We start from the raw sequence: 26,237 nt of genomic DNA, 5'->3' as shown, positions 1-26,237 counted from the left end.
CTAGAAACTAATACATTGTGGTTCTATCACTTTATTTACAGGTAATCATTCTCAGCACAGACACATCCCTGTTCAATTTGCTTGGCTTGTGGCTCACTTGGACATCTTTTATGCCACAATTCAGACAACTAAACATTTTACACAGTACCCATTTGATGATTACAACAACAACATTGAAATTATACAATGTATAAAAAGTCAGTCAATATGAAATATCTAGTCACATACAAGCAATGTACAGCTACACAGCTATTTAATTTGAAGTTCAAACCTGAAGTTTGCAATAATGTTGGTCCTTTTTCAAAACACAAGATCACACATAGAAACAGTTTGAAAACAATGCCATCTCTACAAATTCAAGGTCTCATTTCAGTGGGAGTGTTTCAGCATAATGAGGCATGGCAGATAAAATTGTATAACACCAGAATGGCCAACAAAAGGTTCTTTTATACTGTATAACAAAATAACAAAAGTTAAGGAATCATCGGATCAATAGAAGACAGTTACGATAATCAGTTTATCTGAATCTCCTTTATTATCTTGTTGGTCACATTGTGCTTCATGCCTCTGGTTCATATTCTTGATACTCCTCCTAGGATGTAAAGAAACAGAAATTATCTTTGTTTCCAAAATTTCATGAATGGTTGATATCCATTTTCTTTCCATACAAATATAAAATACAATTCATCACTTTCAGTGCTTTTCTTTTTAGCGCATAACTTTATGTGTAGGTCTGTACTGATTTGGTTCATTATGATTTCACAATTGCTGAAGTTAATTGTTTGAATTTGTTCAGCAGCTGATTGTCCTTAGTCGATACTCCAGGCCAGTGAGACACAAACACATATATCTGTTGTGTAATTAATGCACAGTGACTCCATACAAAAACAATAGGGCGGGTTCACTTTAACATCAAGTGTCACCTAAAATGTACAACAATTTAAAAAAAGCTGCATAAACCAAGTGTCATACTTCAATTGATTTTTATTGAAGTTGGATATATTTTTAAATAATTACCAAGGAATATGTATTTTTCAAAATAATTAATTTAGTTTTGCGATTTTCTTACAAATGGCAGTGAGTGGCACAGCAAGTTTGTGAAACATCTCATTGTGTAGATCTAGTCAAGGGTGTTGGTACGAAAGTCTCTATTGATTCAAGGTCCTTACTAACTAGCTGTGCTATGCCAACACCATTTGAAGTCAGCACTATGTCCGAAGGCTAAGATTCTTCAACAATGATCACACCAGCAGGTTACAGATATAGCTGTAGGAAGTAAATGTAGGAAGGGCCTTGAAACATAATGTATTCTCTGGTGATTCTGCAGTTGAGAAACATTGTAAAGGAATGATGGAAGGTCCTTAACTTCACATTAGATCATACTTTACCTATATGTTGATACCAAATATTCCATTAATTGCCATCATTTGGTTTAAAAGGAGAAAATATTAATTAAAAATTTAATTGTAATGAATAAAAGAAAAAAGATATAAATGACAGGTTTCAACAGTATGTCTTTTGTTTTTATTTTCATTATAATGTCTTCTAAGTCTGATTATTTTATGGCATGTGTTTAATATTTAATTGTGAAATACAAGTGCCTGCCTTCAAAAAACTGACATATTTTGAAGTGATAAAATTAATTTAAATATGCACCTTTTAAAGGGATATTTAAGTTACTGCTATTATTGATCATTTAGTAGAGGAGAAGGTTTGCTTTTTAAGAAAAAAATCTGAAAGCAGCTGACAATGGCACAGGGATTTTTTTTAACCAATGTCATTCCTTCCAATGTAGGCAATTCACAATCTTTTGAGTAAGGTGCAGTGGTGCCACAGGCAGAGGTAATCTTCGGACACTCTGAAAGGACCATGCCAACTGTTGGAGCGGGGCCTTCGACCTGAATGAGTGGGTGAACATCTATCATGCTGGTGGTCAAAGTGACAGCTGCGTTAAACTTTTATACAACTGGCTGCTTCCAAGAATCCACTTCAGACCTGTGAGGGATCTCAACCCTCAACCTACAAATGTACTAAGTCAATTACTGAAATAATTTGTGCTAGATCACACCATTTCATCTCATTATTTAAATGGAGAAAATTGCAGAAAGGTGCAACCCAAAGGGACTTGGGAGGTATTTGTGGATGAAATACAGAAAGCTAGCACACAGAAAGGCTAATGAATTGTTGGCCCTTATTTCAAGGGAGATGGAGTATAAAAGCAGGAATGTCTTACTGCAAATGTATAAGATGTTGATGAGACCACATCTGGAGTACAATGGCAAGTCTTGATCCACTTATTTAAGGAAAGAAATCATTTAATTGCAGGCAGATAGGGTTTACTAGGATGAACCTGGTATGGAAGGATAGTATAATGAACAAAGATTCAACAAATTGGGACTTTACTCATTGGAGTTTAGAAGTATCTCATTGAAACAATTAGGATTCTTAAGGGACATGACTTGGTAAATGCTGAGAGCATGTTTCCTCTCAGGGAATAGTCTAGGACCAGAGGGTATAGTCTCGAACCCTAAGGGGCGCCAATGTAAGACTAAAATGAGGAAGAATTTCTTCTTGCACAAGGCTGTGAATCTTTGTAACTCTTATCACACAGTGTTGGGGGGACAGAGACCTTGCGTACATTTAAGGCTGAGATAGATTCTTGATCAGTTGAAGAATCAAAGATTATGGGGAAAGGGTAGGAAAGTGGATATGAGGACAATCAGATCAGCCATGATCCTATTGAATGGTAGAGCAGGCTTGAGGGACCGAATGACTTACTTCTGTACCTATTTCTTATGGTTTTGTGCATTATGATCTTATGGTCTTATGGTGACATTGTCAGTGCTGAAGCCTGTCCAGTAAGCTTTGCCAATATACTGGCATCCCCAGATGCATGGGCTGTAGATTTTACACATGACTCATTGAAAATGTCATCTCGTAACACAGTTGACTTCACAAACTTCAACCATTTGATCGTTCTCTAGTATGTGATGCTCCCACAATGAACAACAAAAAGATGTTAGGCTAAGCTGCAAATGAGGAAAGAGTAGCACTCTACTGGGCAGGGCTTGAAGATGGGATCAAGCTAAGTATGGGTAGCCTGTATAGCTGATTCTTAAACAGCAAGTGTATATGAATGTGCACTTGTGTTTGCAATGAAGTGTTAGCATACCACTTATGTCCTTGGCAAGCTTTTTTTTTGGTTCACCTCCTAATACATATATGACAAAAGGCAAACTTTGGCAGACAATGCTTGACCTGGTGCAAGGCTGGACTTTACAAATGGTGCCAGCGGTAATGAGAGGAAAGATATAATGAGCGTGTTACCATGGTGCATAGGTAATGAGGCAAGTTGCAGAAAATCGCTTAAGAAAACCTGCTAGAGTTCATAGAGATAAATTCTCTATGAAACCCACCAGAATTAATACTTAGCCAATTTCTGGTAAAATTCAGCTCCTTAAGTGATTGCATGAGGGAAGGGAATTGCAAGTTCATGTGAGGCTTCCATTGTTTTAAGGTAGCCTGAATTTCTTAAGACCAGTAATGTAATGGATGTCACTATATACAGGAAGTATATTGAAGATGGAATAACAGGGAAGAATGTAGGCTCCAGTGTAGTCTGAGATAGCGCTGAGGGTCTTGGTGCCAATAATGGACACAAGAAAATAGATTCTTTATTCAGTAGGGACCAGAAAGGTAGCCAGACTGACACTGAGACGGCAATGGGAGCAGTTGTCACAATCCAGCACTTTAGCCCCAAGAAGCTGGATATAGTTTAATGACCTTTATAAAATTTCTACCATATGAAGCACTAACCACTAAACACTGCTCAATTTATCATCATCCTGTCTGTCACCACCAAATTATAATCAACCACAACTCATATCTCACTTTAATAGCATCATCTCAACCTGTACACTGGTACTACTGCAAACCTCACACCCACATCACAATGCTTGCGCACACACACTGTCAGATATTGAACCATGACACACAAAACACACAAATGGATTACACAGTGATCATTGACAAAATTCCTGTGGTCTTGCAGAACATGGGCACAGTACAGATGCAGACTGCATTGAATAACCTTTAGAGGACAAGCTGGGCAGCATAACTATGGAGGAGATGGTTAGTAGCATTATTTGAATGCTCGTGTGTGAGTCATAGCCAGCAGCAGAAATGATGCCAAAGAGGTAGATGATATGCTTCTATATAATCTTCCCTTTCACATCAAACTCAACTGCACAAGCTCTTCTGACTTTTAGGCAGCAGACTGTCTAAGATTGCATCTCTTGTTTTGACACTCGCCTCTACAATCCACTGTCTTAATGTCATGAGGATTCAGTGACATGAAAAGTAGGAGTCATGGGAGACAAAGATAAGGGTGGGTCATGTCTTTGTATTACAGTATATTTTATAATCTGTAAGTAGTTGCATAGAAACAACTAACTAGATTAGTTTACTCTCCAAGGCTCTACTCCTTACAATGGTTCAGGAAGTTGGAGAATTGCTTACTTTCAGCCTGAATAGCTATGGCTTCCTGTTGAGTGCCCTTCTTCCATCCCTCTCCTCCCTCTTTCAACACCTTACCCTTCTTTCTATCAGCTCCATTCATCCTCCTGTCATTGTTGAGAATGGAAACTATGGCACTCATGACCAGGAAAGATTTGAGTGCATCGCTGACGTCAGATCCAAGGGCTGCATCATTGCCATAATTCTGCCCCAATTAGGTCTGGGGTGGGAAGGTTCATGGGTGTTACCACTGAATGAACATGGCAGCATACTCAAAAAATAATTATGCAAGCAAATATTACCTTTAAATGAATAAGGTGCTTGATGTGCTCTGAGGCCTGTGTGGCATCAAAATGTAAATTTTGATGGATGACTTTGCAAATAACAGTATAAGAATCTAATCAACTAAAAATACATGGAGATCCAAAGTTCAGCAAGTTAAGTTAACACTACAGCATTGAATTTAACTCCCTGGACATGGGGTGATGTTCTTGTCACTGCATTATTCCTAACACTTGCTTGCTTATTTTGGTGTATCAATTTTTACAATAGTTTTAAATGCTACTGCAATACTAAGTAAACATTTCAGAATTTACATGACTTTATTCTGGCATTTCCTAATGCCAAATGTGAAGTAGCAATGATGCAATGTGGCTGAACTGACTTTGCAGCAGACAAAAAACATTATCTTCATTTATAGAAATCCTTTGGCTTGGCTTTATGCAAAACCAGGCTGTCTTGCCACAAGGGCCAAAAATAAGCCCATGTGGACAGATAGCAGGAGCCTTGAAGAGATTTTGCTATATTGGTTGATTATGAGATTTCCACCAGAGTCATTGTCCAAATTAGGATGGCAGTTTGCCTTTCAGATGTGCTGACTGAATTAGAAACCAGCAGCTCACCAACCTCAGTAGTGAAAATGGTGGAAGGAGAGGACAATTTCATGCTGATGGACCCTTCAAGGTACAGGAAGTTTTCTCACTATGGCAGGACCAGGACCATGAACCTCCAGTAGGAGCATTATAGTTTGGGATGTGAAGGGTCAATCACTGTCCCTTCCTGGGCCTCTCCATGGGCCAAGAATCAACTATAAAGGAAAGACTACATCAAACTTCCCTGACTCCCTAACCCTGGCTCCCACTGGCTAGCCACCATACGTTACCAGTCATCTCTGCTAATTTTTTAGAAAATCGTGAAAGGGATGTGAGTGTCACTGGCCAGGTTAACACTTATTAACCATTCCTAGTAACCCTTGCTTTGGTGAGCTATCTTCTTGAAAAAATGCAGTCCATTTGGTTGGTGTAGGTAACCCACAAGTTCATTAGGGTGGGCACTCTTGGGGTTTTGATCCAGTGATGCTGAAGGAATGGTGATATGTTTCCAAGTCAGGATAGTGAGTGGCTTAGAGGGTGAGGTAGTGGTGTTTCCATGTATCTGCTGCCCTTATGCTATTAGATCTCAGGAGTCGTGGCTTTGGAAGGTATTGGTGAGAGAGTTTTGGTGAATTCCTACCCATAAACTACCAGAAAGGTCAGGAAATAGCTGCACCACTGCCACTGACACCACAAACTACTCTTTACACAGAATGAACATTGTAATCAATGGACTTCACTGAATTGCAATGCAGAGAAAGAAAAATGAAAGCAGTGAAGTTCTCTGAGTAACTGCAACAACTTGTACAAGAATTAAATCTTTCACGTATATTAAAAGCAAGATACTTCACAAATGTGTAATTAAACAAGTGAAAGAAGGCCAGTAGATTAATCAAATAAATTGAATTTAAGTAACATCGTTAAGGAGAGAAAATGTTGGAGACCTGGAGGGCTTCTTGGGAACGAAATGTATAGCATAGATTAAGGTGAACAGAAATCAAACGGGACATTGTGTGGGGCATTGTGAATGAATTGAAAGATGACATGTTGGCTAGGAAAGAATTTGAGGTTATAAGAGCAGGAGTAAGGGGTTTTTATTGCTTTACTCCCCTCAATCTTAAGCTGTGGAAAATTATGGTATTCTGACAACAGGGAAAGTGATTAAGTTTGGAAAGGTGGTACAGAGATGGAGTAGAAGATAAATTTCAATGATATAGATAAAGAGTCAAATGCCAAGGATAGAATCTTGGACTGGGTAGGTGAGAGAGTTATCAATCTGGGTAAGAAAACTAGTCATCACTGGAAATGCTTTCATTGTGATTGGGAACATAAAAGTACGTAATTGCAACCTCATTAATTTGGACAATAGGAGAAAGAAGTTGCAAGATGCATCAACAATATTAAAAGCTGTAGAGACTAGGGATAATGCACCACAGTCACTGAGTGGATATCATTTTCGACTTTGGTTTGGATGATAGCAATATTAATATTCAAGGGATTGTGGGAAAGTTAAGTAAAGCCACAAAAGCTCAATAGTTCTGAGTTTCATGAATTGGGTGCCTATACATTAAGGACAATGGTTTTATAATGAATAAGTGATTATTTTGTTGTGTGATTAATTGTTTATAGCTATGCTATTTAGATTTCATCAAAAAATTGTGAAGTTTACCACAGTTAATGGGAAATGTTAATATCTTGAAATCGCAAATATAAAAGAACTCAGCCAATGCTTACAGATCCATAGTGTGGTTTTCTAACCCAACAATCACAGATTTTATCTTCTTTACAGATCAATTGTCAATCTTTCATTTTCATTTAAAATAATCCTCTTAATCCTGACTTTTTATGTTTCCTTTGCATTTTGTTCTTTCGAGTCGGTCACCTTACAAATGTGTCAGTATTTTTATCTAACCCTGTGACAGGATGTGTCAGAGACTACCACATGCAATCATTCACTGTGCAAAATCTCTTCTCCAAAGTGATAAATTTGGTTATTTGCTAATTTTAAAATGTTATGTTTCATCTTCACTATAATACCAATGCATCATCATACTATTTGAGTCAGTAAATTGACAGGTAAACTCTGTTGAGCTGTGGGGTGATGATCTGGCCATAGAGTCATAGAATCATCAAGTTGTACAGCATGGAAACACACCCTTCAGTCCAACTCATCCATGCCCACCAAATATCCTAAATTATTCCAGTCCCATTTGCCAGCATTTGGCCCTTATCCCTCTAAACCCTTGCTATTCAGGTACTTACCAGATGCCTTTTAAGTGTTGTAATTGTACCAGCTTCTGTCACATTGTCTGGCAGTTTATTTCGAAAATGCACCATCCTCTGTGTGAAAAAGTTGCCCCTTAGGTCCCTTTTAAATCTTTCCCCTCTCACCTTAAATCTATGCCCTCTCGTTTTAGATTCCTACATCCTGGGGAAAAGACCTTGACTATTCACCCTATCCATGCATTCTGATGTATGGTAAACTTGATGGATCTTGTGGTCTTTGCCTATCCACCAATTTTGTACCTTAGTGTATTTTCCAGCAGAAAATAAGCCAAAGCCATTTTGAGGGTTAGGCATCAATAAAAAAGAATTGGGTAACAACTTGCTAGATTCGGGTCAGTGCACTACCAGGCAGCCTGGAAACCAACCTATTGACAGCAAAGGTAAGTCTCAATTAGTCAGAGGGGGAGCCTCTGTAGTGGATCCACACTCAAAACAAACATAGATTTCTGCTATGTCGCCAACTGGCTGAGAGTGCACACTGCATGGTCTAATGAGATTAGTCTTACTGTGACAACAGGGTTCCATGTACACTAAAGGGTCCCAAATTCTAAGCTTAAACAATTACAGCAGACACAACAGCAGGATTAATGGACTACTATGTCTACCACCTCCATTTTGAAGCCATTAATGTTAATTTCAACAATTTACCATTACTGATTTAGTCTTTCAAGAGATATTAAGCTTGAGACAGTGTAACTTTATTTTTGTGTTTCTTAATTTCAACTTACTTTTGTCAAGCAGAAACCGCTGGTAAACTGTGCTGGCCTACTAGTGGGATCTGGGATGGGGAAGGTTGAGGAGGGGGATGGTTTCTGTGAAGTGTTCATATTGGGAAATTTGGAATGTGCCAAGGAGATTCAGAGAGGGAAATTCTTAGAGCTCAGAATGCAACTGGATGCTATAATAGGAGAGCTTGGGTCTGTGAAATAAAAGTTTCAATGAGATGAATTTCCTTTTGTTATCTTGGATTTTCCTTATGCCCTGAGGAGTATGATTGGATGTACACATGCAATAATTCATCATGTTGGTTTTCCTTTGTTATTAAAGATGGACATTTCTGGCATGCATAGAGTCATCTGTTGTGCATTCTAACATCCCAAAAAGAGCAATCAGCCAGTTTTACTGGCTCTTCCTTCTCAGATGACTGTGGAGCCTGGCTTCCACAGTGTGGGCAAAGATGAATGGTCTGATCCTGTTAGGTTTGCCTGGTCTTTCTAGGTTGCGCTTTATTCTTAGGTGCCTTTATTTTGAGCAGTTTGAAGGGTGTAATAACACTACTTGAGATATCTCCACAGATAGTTTCTTCCTTATGTATTTTCTCCCAATCTGTGGTGGGCATGACATATTTCCTGAGGTTCACTCCCAGGAAGTTTTTGAACCTTCGTCTTTATTTACCTTGTCAGTGGTGTCCAAGTTCAATTTGCAAATTCATGATCACACTAGGTATTTTGTCATCATCATACTGCATGTCCACCCCATTTGAGCTGGTCTCTGATGATGATTGCTTTAGTTCCAGACATTTTGGCTCTTTGAAGAATTTTAGCATTTGGGACTTTATCCTACTATTTGATAAACAGGATACTCTGAATGCAACCTATACAGAACCTGTCCAATAGCTTTTTTATTTCTGGAATGGATAATCTATGCCCCACAGGCATGTAGGAGTGCGGCTTCAGAAAATACTTCAGAAAACATGGCTGCAAAGGATATACTGAAGAACATTGGGTCCATAATGTACTGTTTCTTTCCACCTGTTGTTATGTCAAAGTGGTCAGCATAGTCGCTACAGGGTGTCTGGCCACTGTTCCATCATTTATCTCTCAGGCATCCCCCGGCCCACAAGCCTCATTCCTCATGAAGGGTTTATGTCCGAAACATTGATTCTGCTGCCTGACCAGTTGTGCTTTTCCAGCAACACATTCTCCATCATGTAACTGTTGTGTCATATTTACAACTCTATGAAACCACCCAACTTTGGCAAAAAGGCAGTGACATGTCCATGTGTGCAAATACACTATCTGACAGTCTTGTGGTATCACGGCTGGACTGATAATTTGGTAATGTTCTGTGGACCTGGGTTCGAATCCCACCACAGAATTTGAATTCAATAAAAATCTGGGATTAAGAGTCTAATGACGACTACAAATCCATTGTTGAAAAAGACCTACCAGGTTCAATAAAGTCCTTTAGGGAAGGAATCTGCCGTTTTTACCTGGTCTGGCCTACATGTGACTCCAAATCTACAGCAATGTGGTTGACTCTTAACTGCCCTGTGGCCTATTTGGAATAGACAATAAATACTGGCCTAGCCAGTGATGTCCTCACTCCAGTGAGTGAAGAAAAAAAACGTTTTTTCTTTTACTTTCTTATCAGCCAATAGTACTCACTGATTCTTTGGAGTTAACAAAATTTCTGACTGACTTTTTGTATTAAACTTCAAAAATTAACAGTAATTTGGACAGTTACCAGTTACCAGACTTAAGTTCTGGTAACAAAGTAGCAATTATACATGCTCACTAAATTAAATTAATGTGGAGAGGGTAGGATTGGGACTTTTTTTTGTATTCTGCTTGAGTAATAAACACAGATCTCCAATTGATATAACCATGAAAATGAGACAGAACCACATTTGGTTGTGTTCCTTGTTACTCACTGATTTTAAACATCCAGAACATGTCACAGCATTTCCACTTCCTCAAATCATTGTTACGCAGTTTTAATAAGCAGGTAACTTCCCTAAAATCAAATAGCAGCTTTATCTCAAACTGTGACTTTCCATCATTTGCAGAACATGTTCTGAACAGCATTTTAATACAGTATATGCATGCAATTCAGTTTTTCCAAAAGTAGGTCAGCTAAAATTTGCTAGGGGAAGGGCTGCATTTCTTACAGTATTTATTTTAACTGGTGTCTTTAATTGGAATACCGTTAATTTCCACAGAACTGAAAAACATGGTGCACACTGTAATTTTAAGAACATGCACACCATCATTATTGATACTTGAAAATATGTCTGGCAATACAAAATGGATGACGTACAGAAAGAAGATTATTGGCTGTCAACACTTGTTAATAGCCATGGCATTTAATGCTGGAATATGTAATTGTGCTGCTTTGAAAGATCGGAAGGACTGTTGCAGATGTTTATTTCCTTGCATATTATTTCAGTTCTAACTGTGATCATAGTATTCGACTCAGTATTCTCCCATTTTTAAAATAACAATGCCTATTTTAGAGAACAAAATATGTTCTAGCTCCATTTCCATTAGTTTCAAATTGCAGACTACTATTTCAATTAGGATTGGCATATTCACTTCATGAGCACATAGTGCTGACAAGGTAAATTCTAGAGAATGAAATGCTACCACCAACCCATTCAATAACAGTTTAAAGCATTTTGATGTTAGATAAATTAGTCCTGAAACTAATTAATTCACTGAAAATTGTTACTAATTCATCCACCTGTTATATTCCTCTGTACTAACTGTGATATTTTATGCTTGGATTACGACTAATGAATAGGAGGACTACCAATGTGTTTAATGACAGAAGTAATATCAAACATGTTTCTCAAATGTGATATCCAGCAAGAGAAAGAAATGTTCACTGTCGCAGTCCTCTCAAGATGATTAGGAACAAAATACAATTTTGCATCTAATTAATGTTTCTTTTTTGTCATATCACTTTTTGGGATAAAAAATGTAAATCTCAAGAGTCATGTAAATATCAAAAACTGGGTGATGCCTTCCTGTTTAAAAAAAATACACACCCTACAGGAACTTCTTGTACATCTGTAAAAAGCTTTTAATAAACCATGCTGATTATTTTGTTTGGTTGTGGATATGTGATTAGGTGGCTTCAAGTCTAGTTATTCTTGCTGTTTAGCAGAGTTGTATTTATGAACAAATGTATAAAATATGATAAATCATAATGTGATCTGACAATTGTATGAATGCTATCAATTACAAAATAGACTGCCTGTGATTCTAAATGACTCTTACACTCACCCACACCATGCAGGCATTTGTTGGAATTTATTTATCTGTAGTCTTTTCTGTTTGATTGCTTAAGTTAGTTTCAAATACCTGGAATAAGATTGATAATCAACAGCAACTCTTATTTATCAAGCATGTGTAATGTAATAAAATGTCTCCCCAGGTGTTTTGCAGTAATATTATCAAACAAAATATCTCACTGACCAACTTAAGGAGATATAAGATTGGATGATCAAAAATGTCTTAGTGAATGAAAGCAAAGTCAATAATTTGAGAGGCGTAAGGAGAAAAATGCAGAGTAGGCACCTAGGCAAATGAAAGCGTGACCATCAATATTGGAACAATTTTGATTGAGAATGCACAAGAGATTAGAGTTTGAGGAGTGCAAATATCTTCCATGATAGTGAAGTTGGAGGAGATTACAAAGACAGGGAAATGTAAGACCTTGCAAAGATGGGATATTTAAAATCAAGACATAGCTTGACCAGGAACAATATAGATCAGCACAGATATAATAGAGGAATGGGACTTGTTGCAGGTTTTATCACTTGCAGCAGAGGTCTGGATGTGCTGCATTTACTCAAAGTGGATAGTGGGATACCAAGCAGGAATGCTTTGGAGTTGTCAAATCTAAAGGTAATGAAGGCTGGGCAAGAGATTTAATAGTACATGAGTTGAAACAGAGTGAAATTGAGCAATAACGCTGAGGTGGAATTAAACATTTGAAATATGAAGTCAGAAGTTCATATCAGGATTAAATGTGACAGCAAGCTGGCATGGACTGACTCAATTTCAGATGGATTGCCAGGGAGAGGGAGGAGTAGACAGTTGGGAAATCGAGTTTTTAGTGGGAACTGAAAACAGTGATTTCAGTCAGACCCAAAATTTAACTTGAACAAATTTCTGCTCAACTGGTACTAGATATTGGATAGGCAGTCTTATAATTTAGCAAGAGTGGATGAGTTGAGAGAAAGATGAGGTAGATTTGGGTGTCTTTAGTGTGCATGTGAAATCACTGTGCCTTTGTGCCAACAAGGAGCATGTAAATGATGTTATCATACCGAGACAGACAATTCAGTCTCCCTATTCCTGTATTCACAAAACAGTAAAATTACAATACTCAATGACTCTCAAAACTGACCTCAATGTTTCCGAAACAAAAGTTTTTTTGAATTTGTGAATTTTAGATTTGCAGATTTTGTGAATAACCAAAACTCTATACCAGGTTTCTAGGGGTAAACAAACAATTTAACAATTTATTAATAATAGTCACTTTTGCAGCTCAACATCTGTTTCACTTGTTGCTGTCTGTCAAAAGTATAAAAACTATCATTTTCCAGTCCCAATCAGCTCCAAAGAAAAGTCATTTCAAGCTCAAAACATTAACTCTGTTTTTTCTTCTCTCCATCAATGCTGTCAGACCTACTGAGGTCCGCCAGCACTTTCAGTTTTTATTTCAGGTCGCGAGCATCTTCAGCACTTTGCTTTTATTTACAGAAGTAGTTCTGTCTTTGGAAACAGATGTGAAACTGTGGCCCTTATCATCCATTCAGATTGATATGAAGGATCCCCCAACACTATTCAAAGGGGCAGATGTATTCTCCCAGAGTCCTGGCCAACATTTATCCCTCAACTAACATCACTGAAGAAACTGATAACCTAGTGATTAATTTCATTGCTCTTCATGGGATTTTGCTGTTGTGCAAATTGACAGTGATTATCTCTGAAATTAAGTAGTGTTTTTTCAATAATCAGTGAGGGGCTGGATTTCATGCTCCTTGCACATGATATGGAACACGCACCTTTAACGGTGATTCTCCCACATTTGAGAAACTTCTCCAGATGAACATCCATTCAGCCATATTAGAACTTCTTATCCTTTCAAGGGCGTTAACACTGACTGAAAAACAGGGGTGTGAGAGGCAAGGGGAGTGGGGTGCTTTCTGCAACCACTCCCATGCCCCTCATTTCTGCCTCTAGCTACCCCCAGACAGACCACACAAACTCTGCAGGCAGGCTGACCTGGTTTCCTTTTCAGGAAAACTGCCACTACAGATAATAAGGCTGATAATAAAGCAGGTTAAAGCCCTTAAGTAGCGTTATTGACCACTTAAAAGCATAATTAGCAGAAAATTGGCAGAGAGCACTAGCAGCTTCAATTTAGTATTAAAATTATTTGATATTGTAAGGATTAATTAAGTTAAAAAGGAGAAAAAAAAGGAGCACACGGTGTCCACCAACACCCTGGAGTTGTTCAGGGAGAGGTGGGTGCCACAGGGAGTGGAGTGCATTATTTCCCTCTCCAACTCTATTTTGATTTAATCCCTGCCCTCCCCTTCACTGTTTGATCACACAGCATTGCCCTTTGATGTGAAGGGCACTGCTTGTCACTGGCCACTTGGGTGTTTCCTTTCTTCCTGGTGGTGGAAATTTGAATAAAGATTCGTGCACCTTGTGCCTTTCACTGTGTCTCACACCTGCACACACACAACGTGGGTGTGGGGGAAAAAATAAGCACTACCGCAGTTAGGCGGTAGTGTGGGGGTAAGAAAAAAAAGAAAAAAAAACAGGAGTGTCAGACATCCCGCTTACTAAAAAGAAGAAAAAAATAAAAAGGAGAAAGACATGGCAGAAGAGCTCCAAATCATAGTCTGCTCCTCTTCCTGGATGTGGGAAGCCAGGCACATTTCCAGGGGCTATATACGTGTAAGAAGTGTCTCCAGCTGCAGCTCCTGGAATCTGGAGTTTCGGAATTGGAGGGGCATCTGGGGACACTGTGGAGCATTTGCAAGGTGGACAGTGTCATGGATAGCACATATAGAGAGATGGTCATACTGCAGACATTCCAAGGCAGGAAAGGAATGGGTTACCACCAGGCAGAGCAGGAGGGCTAAGCTGGCAGTGCAGGAATCTCCTGGGCTATTCCCCTTCAAAACAGATATACCTTTTTGGATACTGTTGAGGGAAATGATCTGTCAGGGGATAACAGCAGCAGCCAAATGCATGGCACCATCATTGACTCTGCAGCAGTGGAAGGGAGAATTAGACATGGAAGTGCTATTGTTATCAGGGATTCAATCAGAAGGGGAACAGATAGGCATTTCTGTGGCTGCAAGTGAGAGTCCAGGATGGTATGTTGCCTCCCTGGTGCTAGGGTCCTGGATATCTTGGAGCAGTTGCAGGACATTCTGGAGGGGGAGGATGAACAACCAGTGGTCATGGTACATGTTGGGACTAAATAAAAGAGATGAGGTCCTAAACACAGAATATAGAGCGCTAGGATGAAAGTTGAAATGTAGGACTTCAAAGGCTTACTACCTGTGCCATGAGCTAGTCAGAGTAGAAACAGCTGGTTATATAGGATAAACATATGGCTGAAAAGAGGGGGAAGGTTTCAGATTCATGGGGCATTGGGACCGGTTCTGAGGGAGGTGGGGCCTGTACACTTAGGCAGGACCTGGACTGATGTCATTGGGGGGGATACTCAGTAGAGTGTTTGGGGAGGGCTTAAACTAATGTGGCAGTGGGATGGGTAGCAGAGAAGTAGGGCAGTAGATGCAAAAACTGAGGGAGAGGTAGAAACCAAGGCAACTATGACTAAGAACAAGAACAGGTAAGAAATGCTGCTGAAAAGAGCTGGGGAGGTGGTTGGAAATGCATTATGTTTCAATGCGAGAAGTATAATAGACAAGGCAGATGAATTTACAGCTTTGGTTAGTACTTGGAACTATGATGTTATTGCAATTATGGAGGTTTGGCTGAAAGAGGCCCAGGACTGACAGCCAAACATCCCAGAGTTTAGATGGATCAGGTGTAATAGAAAGCGATGTAAAAGGGGTGAAGGGCTGTATTACTGGTAAAGGAGTATCTCACAGCTCTACTGAGGAAGGATTCATCAAAGGACGTGTAGTAATGTGGGTGGAACTCAGGAATAGGAAAGGTGAAATCACAAACAGTCAGCAGCCAGTGGGAGATAAAGGAGAGAATATGTAGACAGATCCTGGAAAGATGAAAGAACAGCAGAGTTGTTGTGATGGGTGATTTTAACTTCCTGTATATTGACTGGGACTCACTTCGTGCTTGGGGCTTGGATGGGGCACAATTTTTAAGGACCCCATTCAGGAGGGTTTCTTCATACAGTATGTAAACAGTCCAACCATGGAAAAGGTCATACTGGACCTGGTTTTGGGAAATGAGTACGGCCAGGTGAGTGAAGTTTCAGTGGGGGAGCATTTCGGAAGTAATGACCATAATACCATGAGTTTTAAGAATATTCATGGATGTGGAAGACAGCAGTCCTTGGGTGAAGGTGTTAAATTGGGGGAAGGCCATCTACAATATTAGGCAGGAACTGGAGAATTTTGCTTCAATGTGGCTTTTTGGGGGTAAATCCATATCAGTCATGAGGGAGCATTTCAAAAGGCAGTTGATAAGAATTCAGGAGCGGTATATTCCTACGAGAATAAAGAATAGGTATGGCAAGTTACTTGAACCTTGGATGACAAAGGATGTTATGAGCTTGGTCAAAATGGAAAAGGAAGTGTATGTATGGTCTAGGAGGATGGGAACTAACAAAACCCTTGAAGTATATAAGGAAAATAAGAAAGCACTTAAACAAGGAATTAGAAGGGCTAAAAGGGGTCATTAAAATTTGTTAGCGAACAGGATTAAGGAGAACCCCAAGGCTTTTTATACGTATATAAAAAGCAAGATGGTAGCCAGGGAAAGGGCCCACTCAAGGACAAGGGAGGGAATCTATGTATGGAACCGGAAGAGCTAAGTGAGGTCCTAAACAAATACTTTGTGTCGGTATTCACCAAAGAAAAGTAATTGGTGCAGGATGTTCTTAGGAAAGTGAGTGTCGAATTTCTAAGCCAAGTTGTTATTAAAAAGGGAGAGGTATTGTGTGTCTTAAAAAATATTAAGGTGGACAAGTCGCCAGGTCAATCCCAGAGTATTGAGCAAGGCAAGAGAACAAATTGTTGGAGGATTGACAGACAACTGTGTATTCTCTTTGGCCTCAGGTGAGGTCCCAGAGAACTGGAGAATAACCAATGTTATCCCATTGTTTATGCAGGGTAGGAGGGATAATCAAGAAGATTACAGGCCTGTGTGCCTCATTTTGGTGGTAGGGAAATTATTGGAAAAGATTCTTAGGGACAAGATCTATATGCATTTAGAAGCAAATGGGCTTCTTAGCAACAGAGAGCATGGTTTTGTGTGCAGGAGGTCATGCCTCACGAACCTAATCGAGTTTTTTGAGTAGGTGATGAAGATGATTCTTGTGAGAAAAGCAGCTGATGTTGTCTGTTTGGACTTCAGTAATGCCTTTGACAAGGTCCCTCAAGGCAGACTGGTACAAAAGGTGAACCACCAGAAGAGGTGGTTTCGGGATGAGCTGGTAAGATGGATACAGAACTAGTTTAGTCATAAGAGACAAAGGGTAGCGGTGGAAGGATGCTTTTTAGAATGAAGGGTTATGACTAGTGATGTTCCACAGCGATCAGTGCTGGGACCTCTACTGTTTGTGGTCTACATAAATGATTTGGAGGAAAACGTGGGTGATCTAATTAGTAAGTTTGAGGACAATACAAAGATTGGTGGAGTTCCAGATAATGAGGAAGATTGTCAGAGGACACAGCAGGATGTAAATCAATTGGAGACATGGGCTGAAAAATAGCAGATGAAGTTTAATAATGGACAAATGTGAGGTGATGCAGTTTGGAAGGTCAAGTACAGGTGGAAATTACACAGTGAATGGTAGAATTCTTAGGCGTATTGATACGCAGAGGGATCTGGGTGTGCAGGTCCACCGATCACTGAAAGTGGCAGCGTAGGTAGATAAGGTAGTAAGAAAGGCCTATGGCATGCTTGCCTTCATTGGAAGAGGCACTGAGTACAAGGATATACAAGTTATGCTGCAGCTTTATGAAACTTTAGTCAGGCCACACTTGGAATATTGCATACAGTTATGGTCACCACACTACCAGAAGGATGTAGGTGCTTTGTAGAGGGTACAGAACAGTTCACCAAGATGTTGCCTGGTATGTGGGATTGAGCTATGAAGAACGGTTGGATAGTCTGGGTTTGTTTTCATTGGATAGCAGGAGGTTGAGGTGTGACCTGATAGAAGTTTATAAGATTGTGAATGGCATGGATAGAGTGCAAAGTATGAAGCTTTTTCCCAGGGTAGAGGAGTCAATTACTAGGGGACACACATTCAAGGTGGAGGGGGTACAGTTTAAAAGAAATGTGTGAGGCAAGTTTTTCACACAAAGGGTAGTGGGTAGTGAGTGCCTGGAATGCACTGCCAGAGGAGATGGTGGAAGGATTCACAACAGCAGCATTCAAGAAGCACCTGGATGAATACATGAATAGGAAGAGAATAGAGGAGTATGGATCCTGTAAGTGAAGACAGTTTTAGTATGGAAGGGCAAAATGTGTTGGTGCAGGCTTAGAGGGCTAAACAGCCTGTTCCTGTGCTGTATTGTTCTTTGTTCTGAACTGGAATTGTTGCCAATAGTCCTTCCCTCTTAGAACGTAATGGCTGATGAGAAGGGAAAGAAGCTGGTATCTCAAAGGTTTCAACCCACCAATTAACTTGCTCATCTCTCCACCTGCCCTACCATCTCGAGGGAGGGGGAAATGCCATGCATAGAACTAAAATATTGGATCAAATTTCAATTTGTGCACTCTGCACATAATATCTTTGGCAATTAATATTGTTGTTTTAGCTTGGAAGGAAACAACATGCAATGTACTCATGTAAATGACTTATGTACTCATATCAATTGCAGCATACCAGTGTTTTCTTGAAATAATGTTCAGATCCAAGAGTATCAATGTGTGCTTTGCATATCAGAGCAAATATGGGTTATTTGTTACATTAATCTTATTGTCATGATATTAATTCCCACACACGTTTATACAGTATTATATTCTCCTTCAAAAATCCAAGAAGCTCTAGTTGTGCTTCCTTGAATACAACATTAATATTTGCTATGGAAACTTCTAATTTATAATTTTCATTGGCTGAAATTTAGCTATTCAGTCAAGTTATCTGAATTGGGGGGGGGGGGGGGGGGGGGGGGGGGGGGTGGGTGGGTGGGGTCATATAGATGACCCATCATGAACTGGAGAAGTCCACTGTTACGTGATTCTCTTCAGCCAGGTCTGGAGCCTAATTCACTTTCCTTCTATACTTGCAAGACAAAAATAAACCCAAAACAACTGTGAAAGGGTGAAGACCGAAGTTGGAGTGCCGTGCATTCATTCTCCAAGCCCTGCTGAGACAGAGATAGTCGAGCTGTGTTTTTCATTAATTCACAAGAAGTTTATGATGAAAAACACATTTGACCACAAGTCCATCAGGAAGTGGTCAGCACGTAGTGTCCTTGAGACCCTTCGGGAAAAGGAGAGGGTGGATCCTATCAAGTGGTTCCCTGAGCAAGCCGTCAAAGTTAATTGGCAGAATGCCTCATTGCCAGAACTTTCCAACAAGCACCAAGACATGGCTTGGCTGGTGGTGAGAAGGGCTCTGCCTGTGAGATTCTTTATGCACGCCCGGACTGTCAGCCGCACTGCACGCTGCCCTCGAAGCGGCTGCGGGGGGGGGGGGGGACGAGACTGTCACACACCTCCTTCTGGAATGTGCCTATGCAGAAGAAGTCTGGAGAGGAATGCAGTGGTGTTTATCGAGGTTCATCCCGAGCAGCGCCGTGTCGCGGGACTCCGTGCTCTGTTCACCGGGATGCACACCGAGACGAACGTCAACTGTGCCTGGAGGATCATCAACTCAGTGAAGGACGCTCTCTGGGCGGTCTGATACCTGTTGATCTTCCAGCTGAAGGAGTTGACCCCGACTGAGTGTTGCAGACTGGCACATTCCAAGGTTTAGGACTATGTGTTGAGAGATGCGCTGAAGCTTGAGGCAGCTGCCGCCAAGGCGCAGTGGGGAAAGACCACCGTGTAACATCTGCCTTCCTAAGAAAACAGGGAGCCCATGCAGTCATTTGGGCTCCACTGACGCCTCAGCTAAATGTATGGATATATGATCAATAAACGTACAGACCTGTATATATGAATGATAAATTCTGATCTCTGTATGCAAATGTTTACATATGTATGGCATGACCAGCTGTACAGATCATCAAATTATTTTATGAATAAAATATATTTTTGAAATAAAAAAATCACAAAATGTGGTTGTTGCTGGCTTGGCCAGCATTTATTGCACACCCCAAATTGCCCAGAGTACAAGTCAATCACATTGCTGTGGATCTGGGGTTAAATGTCAGCTAGCAGTATCCTTCAGTGAGCCAGATGGGAATTTTCTGACAAGAACTTTGTGGTCATCATTAGACTCTCAATGAATTCAAAGTCAGCATCTGCCATAGTGGGATTTGAACTCTGGTCCCCAGAACAGTGTTTGAGATTGATAATCTGGCAACAATGCCATGAGGCCATCGCCTCCCCTTAAAGAGGTATAGGACAGCTATTCCATCTCAGACACTGTGATTAAAGTGATAGCTATTGAGTGTTAGGAAGATTAGTGCTTTGCCAGCAACTCTGGCTTCAGAGGGGGTGTGGTGCACTCAAGGATGAGAGTAAATGGCTGTATATTAAAAGAGCTAATTTTGTGTGTTTTTCATTTGAAGGTGTGATTGCAGCAGAAATGTATGAAGAACTCAACAGAGAAGCTCCTCAGACCTTTTTTGAGGATGTTGATGTCTCAGAGGATACAGCATCTTATCTTTCCCATGCACAAAGAACCAGCAGAGTTACAATTTGTTTACACATTCCAATGCTTGGTAGATGTTCATGATTCAGTCTAAGATCACACTCTGGTTAATTCCTCATGCAGATGACAGAGACTGTGTTATCAAATGCAATTGATAGTTGGAGACCTTTGGAGACCAGAACCTATTGCGGAATTGGGGAGAATCTGGTGGATCTACTCAGCAGATATGTGAGATGGATAGAGGAGTCCATTCATTGTTGCATCCATGGAAAGGTTGGTGACTGTTATCAAGAGGCAGATCGAGGAGAACACTCAGTGGATGCCGAGTGTTAATGTAAACTTGCAGACCATTGTTGTCACCATGAGTTCATGATTGTGTGCCTAAAAATGCCCTTCAGGTACACCTGCACACAGGAAACAGGGAGGCATCATTTTGCATCGGGTAATTGAAAGTGCAGAGTTTACAAGCAAACATTCACTAGAGCTCTGAGGTCCAAAGTGGCAACTGATGCGTAAACTCAATTATAGGCATTGTTTGATGTCATTATAAACCCACTCTTCGGCCTTCCAGTGCATGTGCTGTATGTCTACACTGGTGCCCTTACAGCCCAAGGGTTTTGTGAAGGGCTTGCTGGTACTAGAAGTGGTTAGAGGTCTTCCACCCAACATTTTTAAACTTCCTTGCCCCCATAGCGAGATACCAGCAGCTTTGATCTTGAGGCAGGTAGCAAATTCACCATACATAGAGTCATAGAGATGTACAGCACGAAAACAGACCCTTTGGTCCAACTTGTCCATGCCAACCAGATATCCTAACCCAAACTAGTCCCACCAGCCAGCACCCGGCTCATATTCCTCCAAACCCTTCCTATTCATATACCCATCCAGTTGCCTTTTAAATGTTATAGCTTCGAAATCGACGTTTCGGGCAAAAGCCCTTCATCAGGAATAAAGGCAGTGAGCCTGAAGCGTGGAGAGCTCTTCCAGCACCACTAATCCAGAATCTGGTTTCCAGCATCTGCAGTCATTGTTTTTACCTTTTTAAATGTTATAATTGTACCAGCCTCCACCACTTCCTCTGGCAGCTCATTCCACACATGCACCACCTTCTGCATGAAAAGGTTGCCCCTTAGGTCTCTTTTATATCTTTTTCCTCTCACCCTAAACCTATGCCCTCTCGTTCTGGACTCTCCCCACCCCAGGGAAAAGAACTTGTCGATTTACCATATCTGTGCCCCTCATGATTTTATAAAGCTCTATAAGGTCACCCCCCAGCCTCTGACACTCCAGGGAAAACAGCCCTAGCCTATTCAACCTCTCCCTACAGCTCAAATCCTCCAACTCTGGCAACATCCCTGTAAATTTTTTCTGAACCCTTTTAAATTTCATAACATCATTCCAATAGGAAGGAGACCAGAATTGCACACAATATTCCAACAGTGGCCTAACTGTACAGTTGCAACATGATCTCTCAACACCTGTACTCAATACTCTGACTAATAAAGGAAAGCATACCAAATGCTTTCTTCACTATCCTATCTACCTGCCACTCTACTTTCAAGGAGCTATGAACCTGCAGTCTGAGGTCTCTTTGTTCAGCAACACTGCCTCAGACCTTACCATTAAGTATATGAGTCCTGCTAAGATTTATCAAACAATCTTTATTTGGGCATCAAATTACGTCAGCCAAACAGCAAGTACCTTTCTCTACAACTAATGCTGCTTCATAAAACTTAAGAGCTCTAGGTTCCCATGCCAGTATTTCCAACACCCACAGCTCCAGAACAGGTCCACCATTACTGTTCACCTGCTTCTGGCTAACACTAATTTGGAAAATGAAATCAGGGCATTCCCCTTTCCTTCCATAAGTTTAGCACTTTCTCTGTTTAAATAATTGATTCATGAAACTTGAATATACTTCTTACATCAATTCTGTAGGCTATTTGAACCACTTCCTTCAGCCCATACATTCTCATTTTCCAATCTCTGAGTTCCAAGTATAGTGCTGGCAAGATGCATGATAGAATGCTGTTCTATCATGGAGGGATAAGAGATGGAGGGGTAAGAGCTATAGTTGTACCTGTAGAGGATGGGGAGATTTACATTCAGTGTTCAAGGTTGCTCTCAAACTGAATCTAATGAACAGTTGTGTGTTAGAGTGGAGGACATTGCTGGAGGACTAAAGGCAGAAAATCTATTTGCATGAATTACAATCAATAGATTTCTGGAATACAAAAAGAAAAATGTTTCAGTGACTTCCATCCTATGACACATATAAGTTTCATATACAGCCTCACCAAATAAGCATTTGGAATTTACATTTTGCAAATTTATTGTACATTGGGAAAATAAGGAAAATTTCAATATTGATCGTCAGCCTGTGTCAAACGTGTCAAGATTCATGTTCAAATTGTGTTGTGGCAAAGCCTACTGAATCCTTTCCTTTTGAATTGGGATCATCCTTATTCATATTTTTAAATGTTTTGATATGAAATGGATCATTCCAGTTTAGAAGACCATTTTGCATATTTCCAGAAACCTCAGAGAATTTCCTAGATCCCTTGTTGTCACATGAATCAAATACTTATGATGTCTTGTTAATCCTGGTTCTCAGTAAAATGTTTCTATCTGGCTCTCAAACATCAGAGTTATGTATCTAATTAAATTCACAGCAGATCATATGAAATATAACAACCAATTATGTGGAAGCTTCATATCACTGTTCACACTTTGGGAGCAGGTGGGGTTATTAAAACTGACAAAATTGACAGTGTGTCAGGAAGCAGTTTCAGAATGTGCCAGTTTCCACATTTAATTCCAATGTGTTCAGAGTGTAGGTTAACTCACACTGTGCTTTATCTATTTAAATAATAATATCCCCATATGACCGGAATCAAATAAGATTAACTCGTGCATTGAATGCAGATATATGACCTGTAGAAGATAATTAATTTTATCCCATATGTGTGCAGGGGGCAACACTAAAAATAGCATCAATCTACAATTAAAACGAGGTGTTTCTTTTGACTGAAATTCATTGCTGGCATTTTGTGATGTAGCTGAAAATTCAGGAACAAGCCTGTATTTGTGTGACCAGGAAATACAAAACTGAATTTACATTGAACTGGTAATTAACTTATCGTGAGACATCTGCTCCCAATCAAATGATTGGCTGCTCTCTCAAACAAGGGAATAACAAGGTAAGTGGGGGTGGGGTTTGGAGGGGGCAGAGGTGGTGGAATGGGGCGGGAGTGCAGTTACAGGGATGAAGTCCTCCAGCCATAGGGATAAAGGGGTTGCCATCAGGAATGTGGATATCAGGAGGGAGGGAGCTAGATCAGGGAGTAGACTTTCGTAGGAAACAAATTACCTGAACATTAGGGATCCTTCTCCTGCTGCTGGCAAAATACCAGTGGCAACAGGAATAAGCCTTAGTTATCCATTTCAGGGCCTCAACTGACTCACAGGCAGTGGGCCAACCACTATCTCCTGTCCCACTGCTAAAATCACAATGGAGCTAAATATATGATGTGATTGGCACCCTCTCCGATATGACACAATTTTTGTGATGCTGGCCCCAATCCCAACCTTATGCAGCCTCCACCAGCCTGCTCCCAGGAAAACAAAAAACACCATGTAATACCAATAACCCTGTTTCCAGTGTTCGATGATTGATTAGAACTAACTGATCTCATGTCAGATCATATACAAGGATACTTTTTAAAAGTAATTTAAGATACTTATTGTTTTATATCATTATAACTGGTCTTATATTCTACTTCCATTTTAAAATCATAAAACTGTTTAATTATTTCATTCACTTCAAGAACAATACATCTATAATTAACATTGCAATTATGTTGTGCATATGACACAATGACTTTTTACAGAGTCTTTTTACCCCCCATTCTTCACTTATGCAGAATATTTACTAAATTGGCTGTGAATTTATTACTCTAGATCAAATATCATTTATTAGAACTGCAAATAATCTTCATAAATCCCTAGTCTAATCTCTCATTTTTCTGGACTGGTGGCTGAAAGCAATATTATATTCAAATTTTACTATGTTCAGGATGAAAAGCTACCCTAAAGTTTCAATGCTGATAGATCCAGTACAACAACTTCTCAAACATATTTACATTAGTCACGTGCGACTGAGTATCTGACTGTCTTACCTGTGGAGCCTCTTCATAAGTTTCAGGTTCAACTTCGCCTTCTGTTTCCATTGTATTTTCTCCCATGATTTCAATAGCTTCTTCCCCAACCTCTTCAGGCTGTCAATAGAAAACAAAATAACTCAGAAATTTATAGATAAAATAACATCACTTGAAAATTTAATTATGGTCATAAGGAGAAATTCAAAGCTAGCCGGCTGGAAGAGAATGGACAGGCAATCAAGCATCAAAATGTGTACCTGCTTGAAGTCATTAGGGTTCATATTTATATTAGGCTTACAGGTAGTATTGAGGCATGAGATTGATGGAGACAAGGTATATAATGCCCAGATAGTTAAATCTCTCACTGCCATGTTCAAACTGTTTTGCACCTCCACCATAGTCCTCAGCTATGCTAGCTCCCATTATGGGTTTAAAGCAAGTCTACAATATGTTTTCCAAATCTTTACATTATTCTATCATTATAAATGGGGGTTGATTAGCTCAGTTGGCTAGATGGCAGGTTTATGATGCAGAGTATGTCAATAGCATGGATTCAATTGCTAAACTGGCTGAGGTTACTACAAAGGATTCATCTTCTTAACCTCTGCCCTCACCTAAGGTGTGGCGACCTTCAGGTTAAATAACCACCAGTCATCTCTCTCTCTCTAATAGGAGAGCAGCCCCATGGTCTTTTGTTAAATGTTAAAGCACTTGGTCATAATATTGGCTGTTCATTTAAGTAGGTTTATTACATCACGATGTGCATAATTTTAAAAAGTATAATGCAGATTTTAATGATTTTAAACAAAAGTGTTTAAATAGTATTTGCTGCTTTAAACTGACAAATATACTTTTCCTAAAGGTTGTAAAGTTTAGAAAGTGCAATCCTAGATTTTCAATGAACTTAGACCTCGATCCTAACTAGCCCCAGAAATTAAATTATAAGCATTCAGTGTTGTGGCAAGGTGGCAAAGAGAGAAAGTAAACATTATTTAATGATTTAAAGGTTATTTGCAAATTTAAAATCTAATCCAGTTTATATTTATATGATAATAAATTGTATCCGTTGATAGAACATTATGTTCATTGCTTCTTGCTTTAGAATGATAGTCCTGACTGAATACATGTGTAAACATTGATTTGGAGGTTCTGGTGTTGGACTGGGGTGGACAGCATTAAAAATCACACAACACCAGGTTATAGTCGGACAGGTTTATTTGGAAGCACTGCTTCCTCATCAGGAAGTTGTGGAGCAGAATCATATGACACAGAATTTAAAGCAATGAGATTGCAGTGTCATGGAATGTAGTATTTAACAAATTTTGCTTGAGTTTTTATCTTTTAGAATGATCATGTTAGTTTTAATTCCTTCATATGTCAATCCCAGAATCTTTTTAAAGTTACATAAAGCAATCTTGAGAATGTAACTTTAAAAAAGTTCTGGGATTTTCATATGGAGGAGCCAAAACTAACATGATCATTCTAAAAGATGAAAAATTCAAGCTAAATTTGTTTAATGTTATATTCCATGACACTGCAATCCTGTTGCTATAAATTCTGTGTTGTATGATTCTGCTCCACAACCACCTGATGAAGAAGCAGTGCTTCGAAAGCTAGTGCCTCCAAATAAACTTGTTGGACTATAACCTGGTGTTGTGTTTTTTTTAAA

At 39.7% G+C, this 26,237-nt stretch overlaps 1 protein-coding gene across 3 annotated transcripts in view; it reads right to left on the bottom strand.

The window, feature by feature from the left end:
* Positions 1 to 15: 15 nt before the first annotated feature.
* The window catches only part of sncb (synuclein, beta), a 66,191-nt gene continuing 39,969 nt past the window's right edge, over positions 16 to 26,237 (bottom strand). For all 3 annotated transcript variants that reach the window (XM_072590889.1, XM_072590890.1, XM_072590888.1), the window contains exons 5-6: positions 24,587 to 24,685; positions 16 to 592 (exon numbers count right to left, since the gene is read on the bottom strand). In XM_072590889.1, coding sequence (XP_072446990.1) covers positions 560 to 592; positions 24,587 to 24,685 — 132 coding nt within the window. In that variant the 3' untranslated portion in view covers positions 16 to 559. The remainder of the gene's footprint in view (positions 593 to 24,586; positions 24,686 to 26,237) is intronic.

This window comes from Chiloscyllium punctatum, chromosome 20 (genome assembly GCF_047496795.1).
Source record: "Chiloscyllium punctatum isolate Juve2018m chromosome 20, sChiPun1.3, whole genome shotgun sequence".
Taxonomy (NCBI): Eukaryota; Metazoa; Chordata; class Chondrichthyes; order Orectolobiformes; family Hemiscylliidae; genus Chiloscyllium; species Chiloscyllium punctatum.
This window is presented reverse-complemented; position numbering and strand designations above follow the sequence as displayed.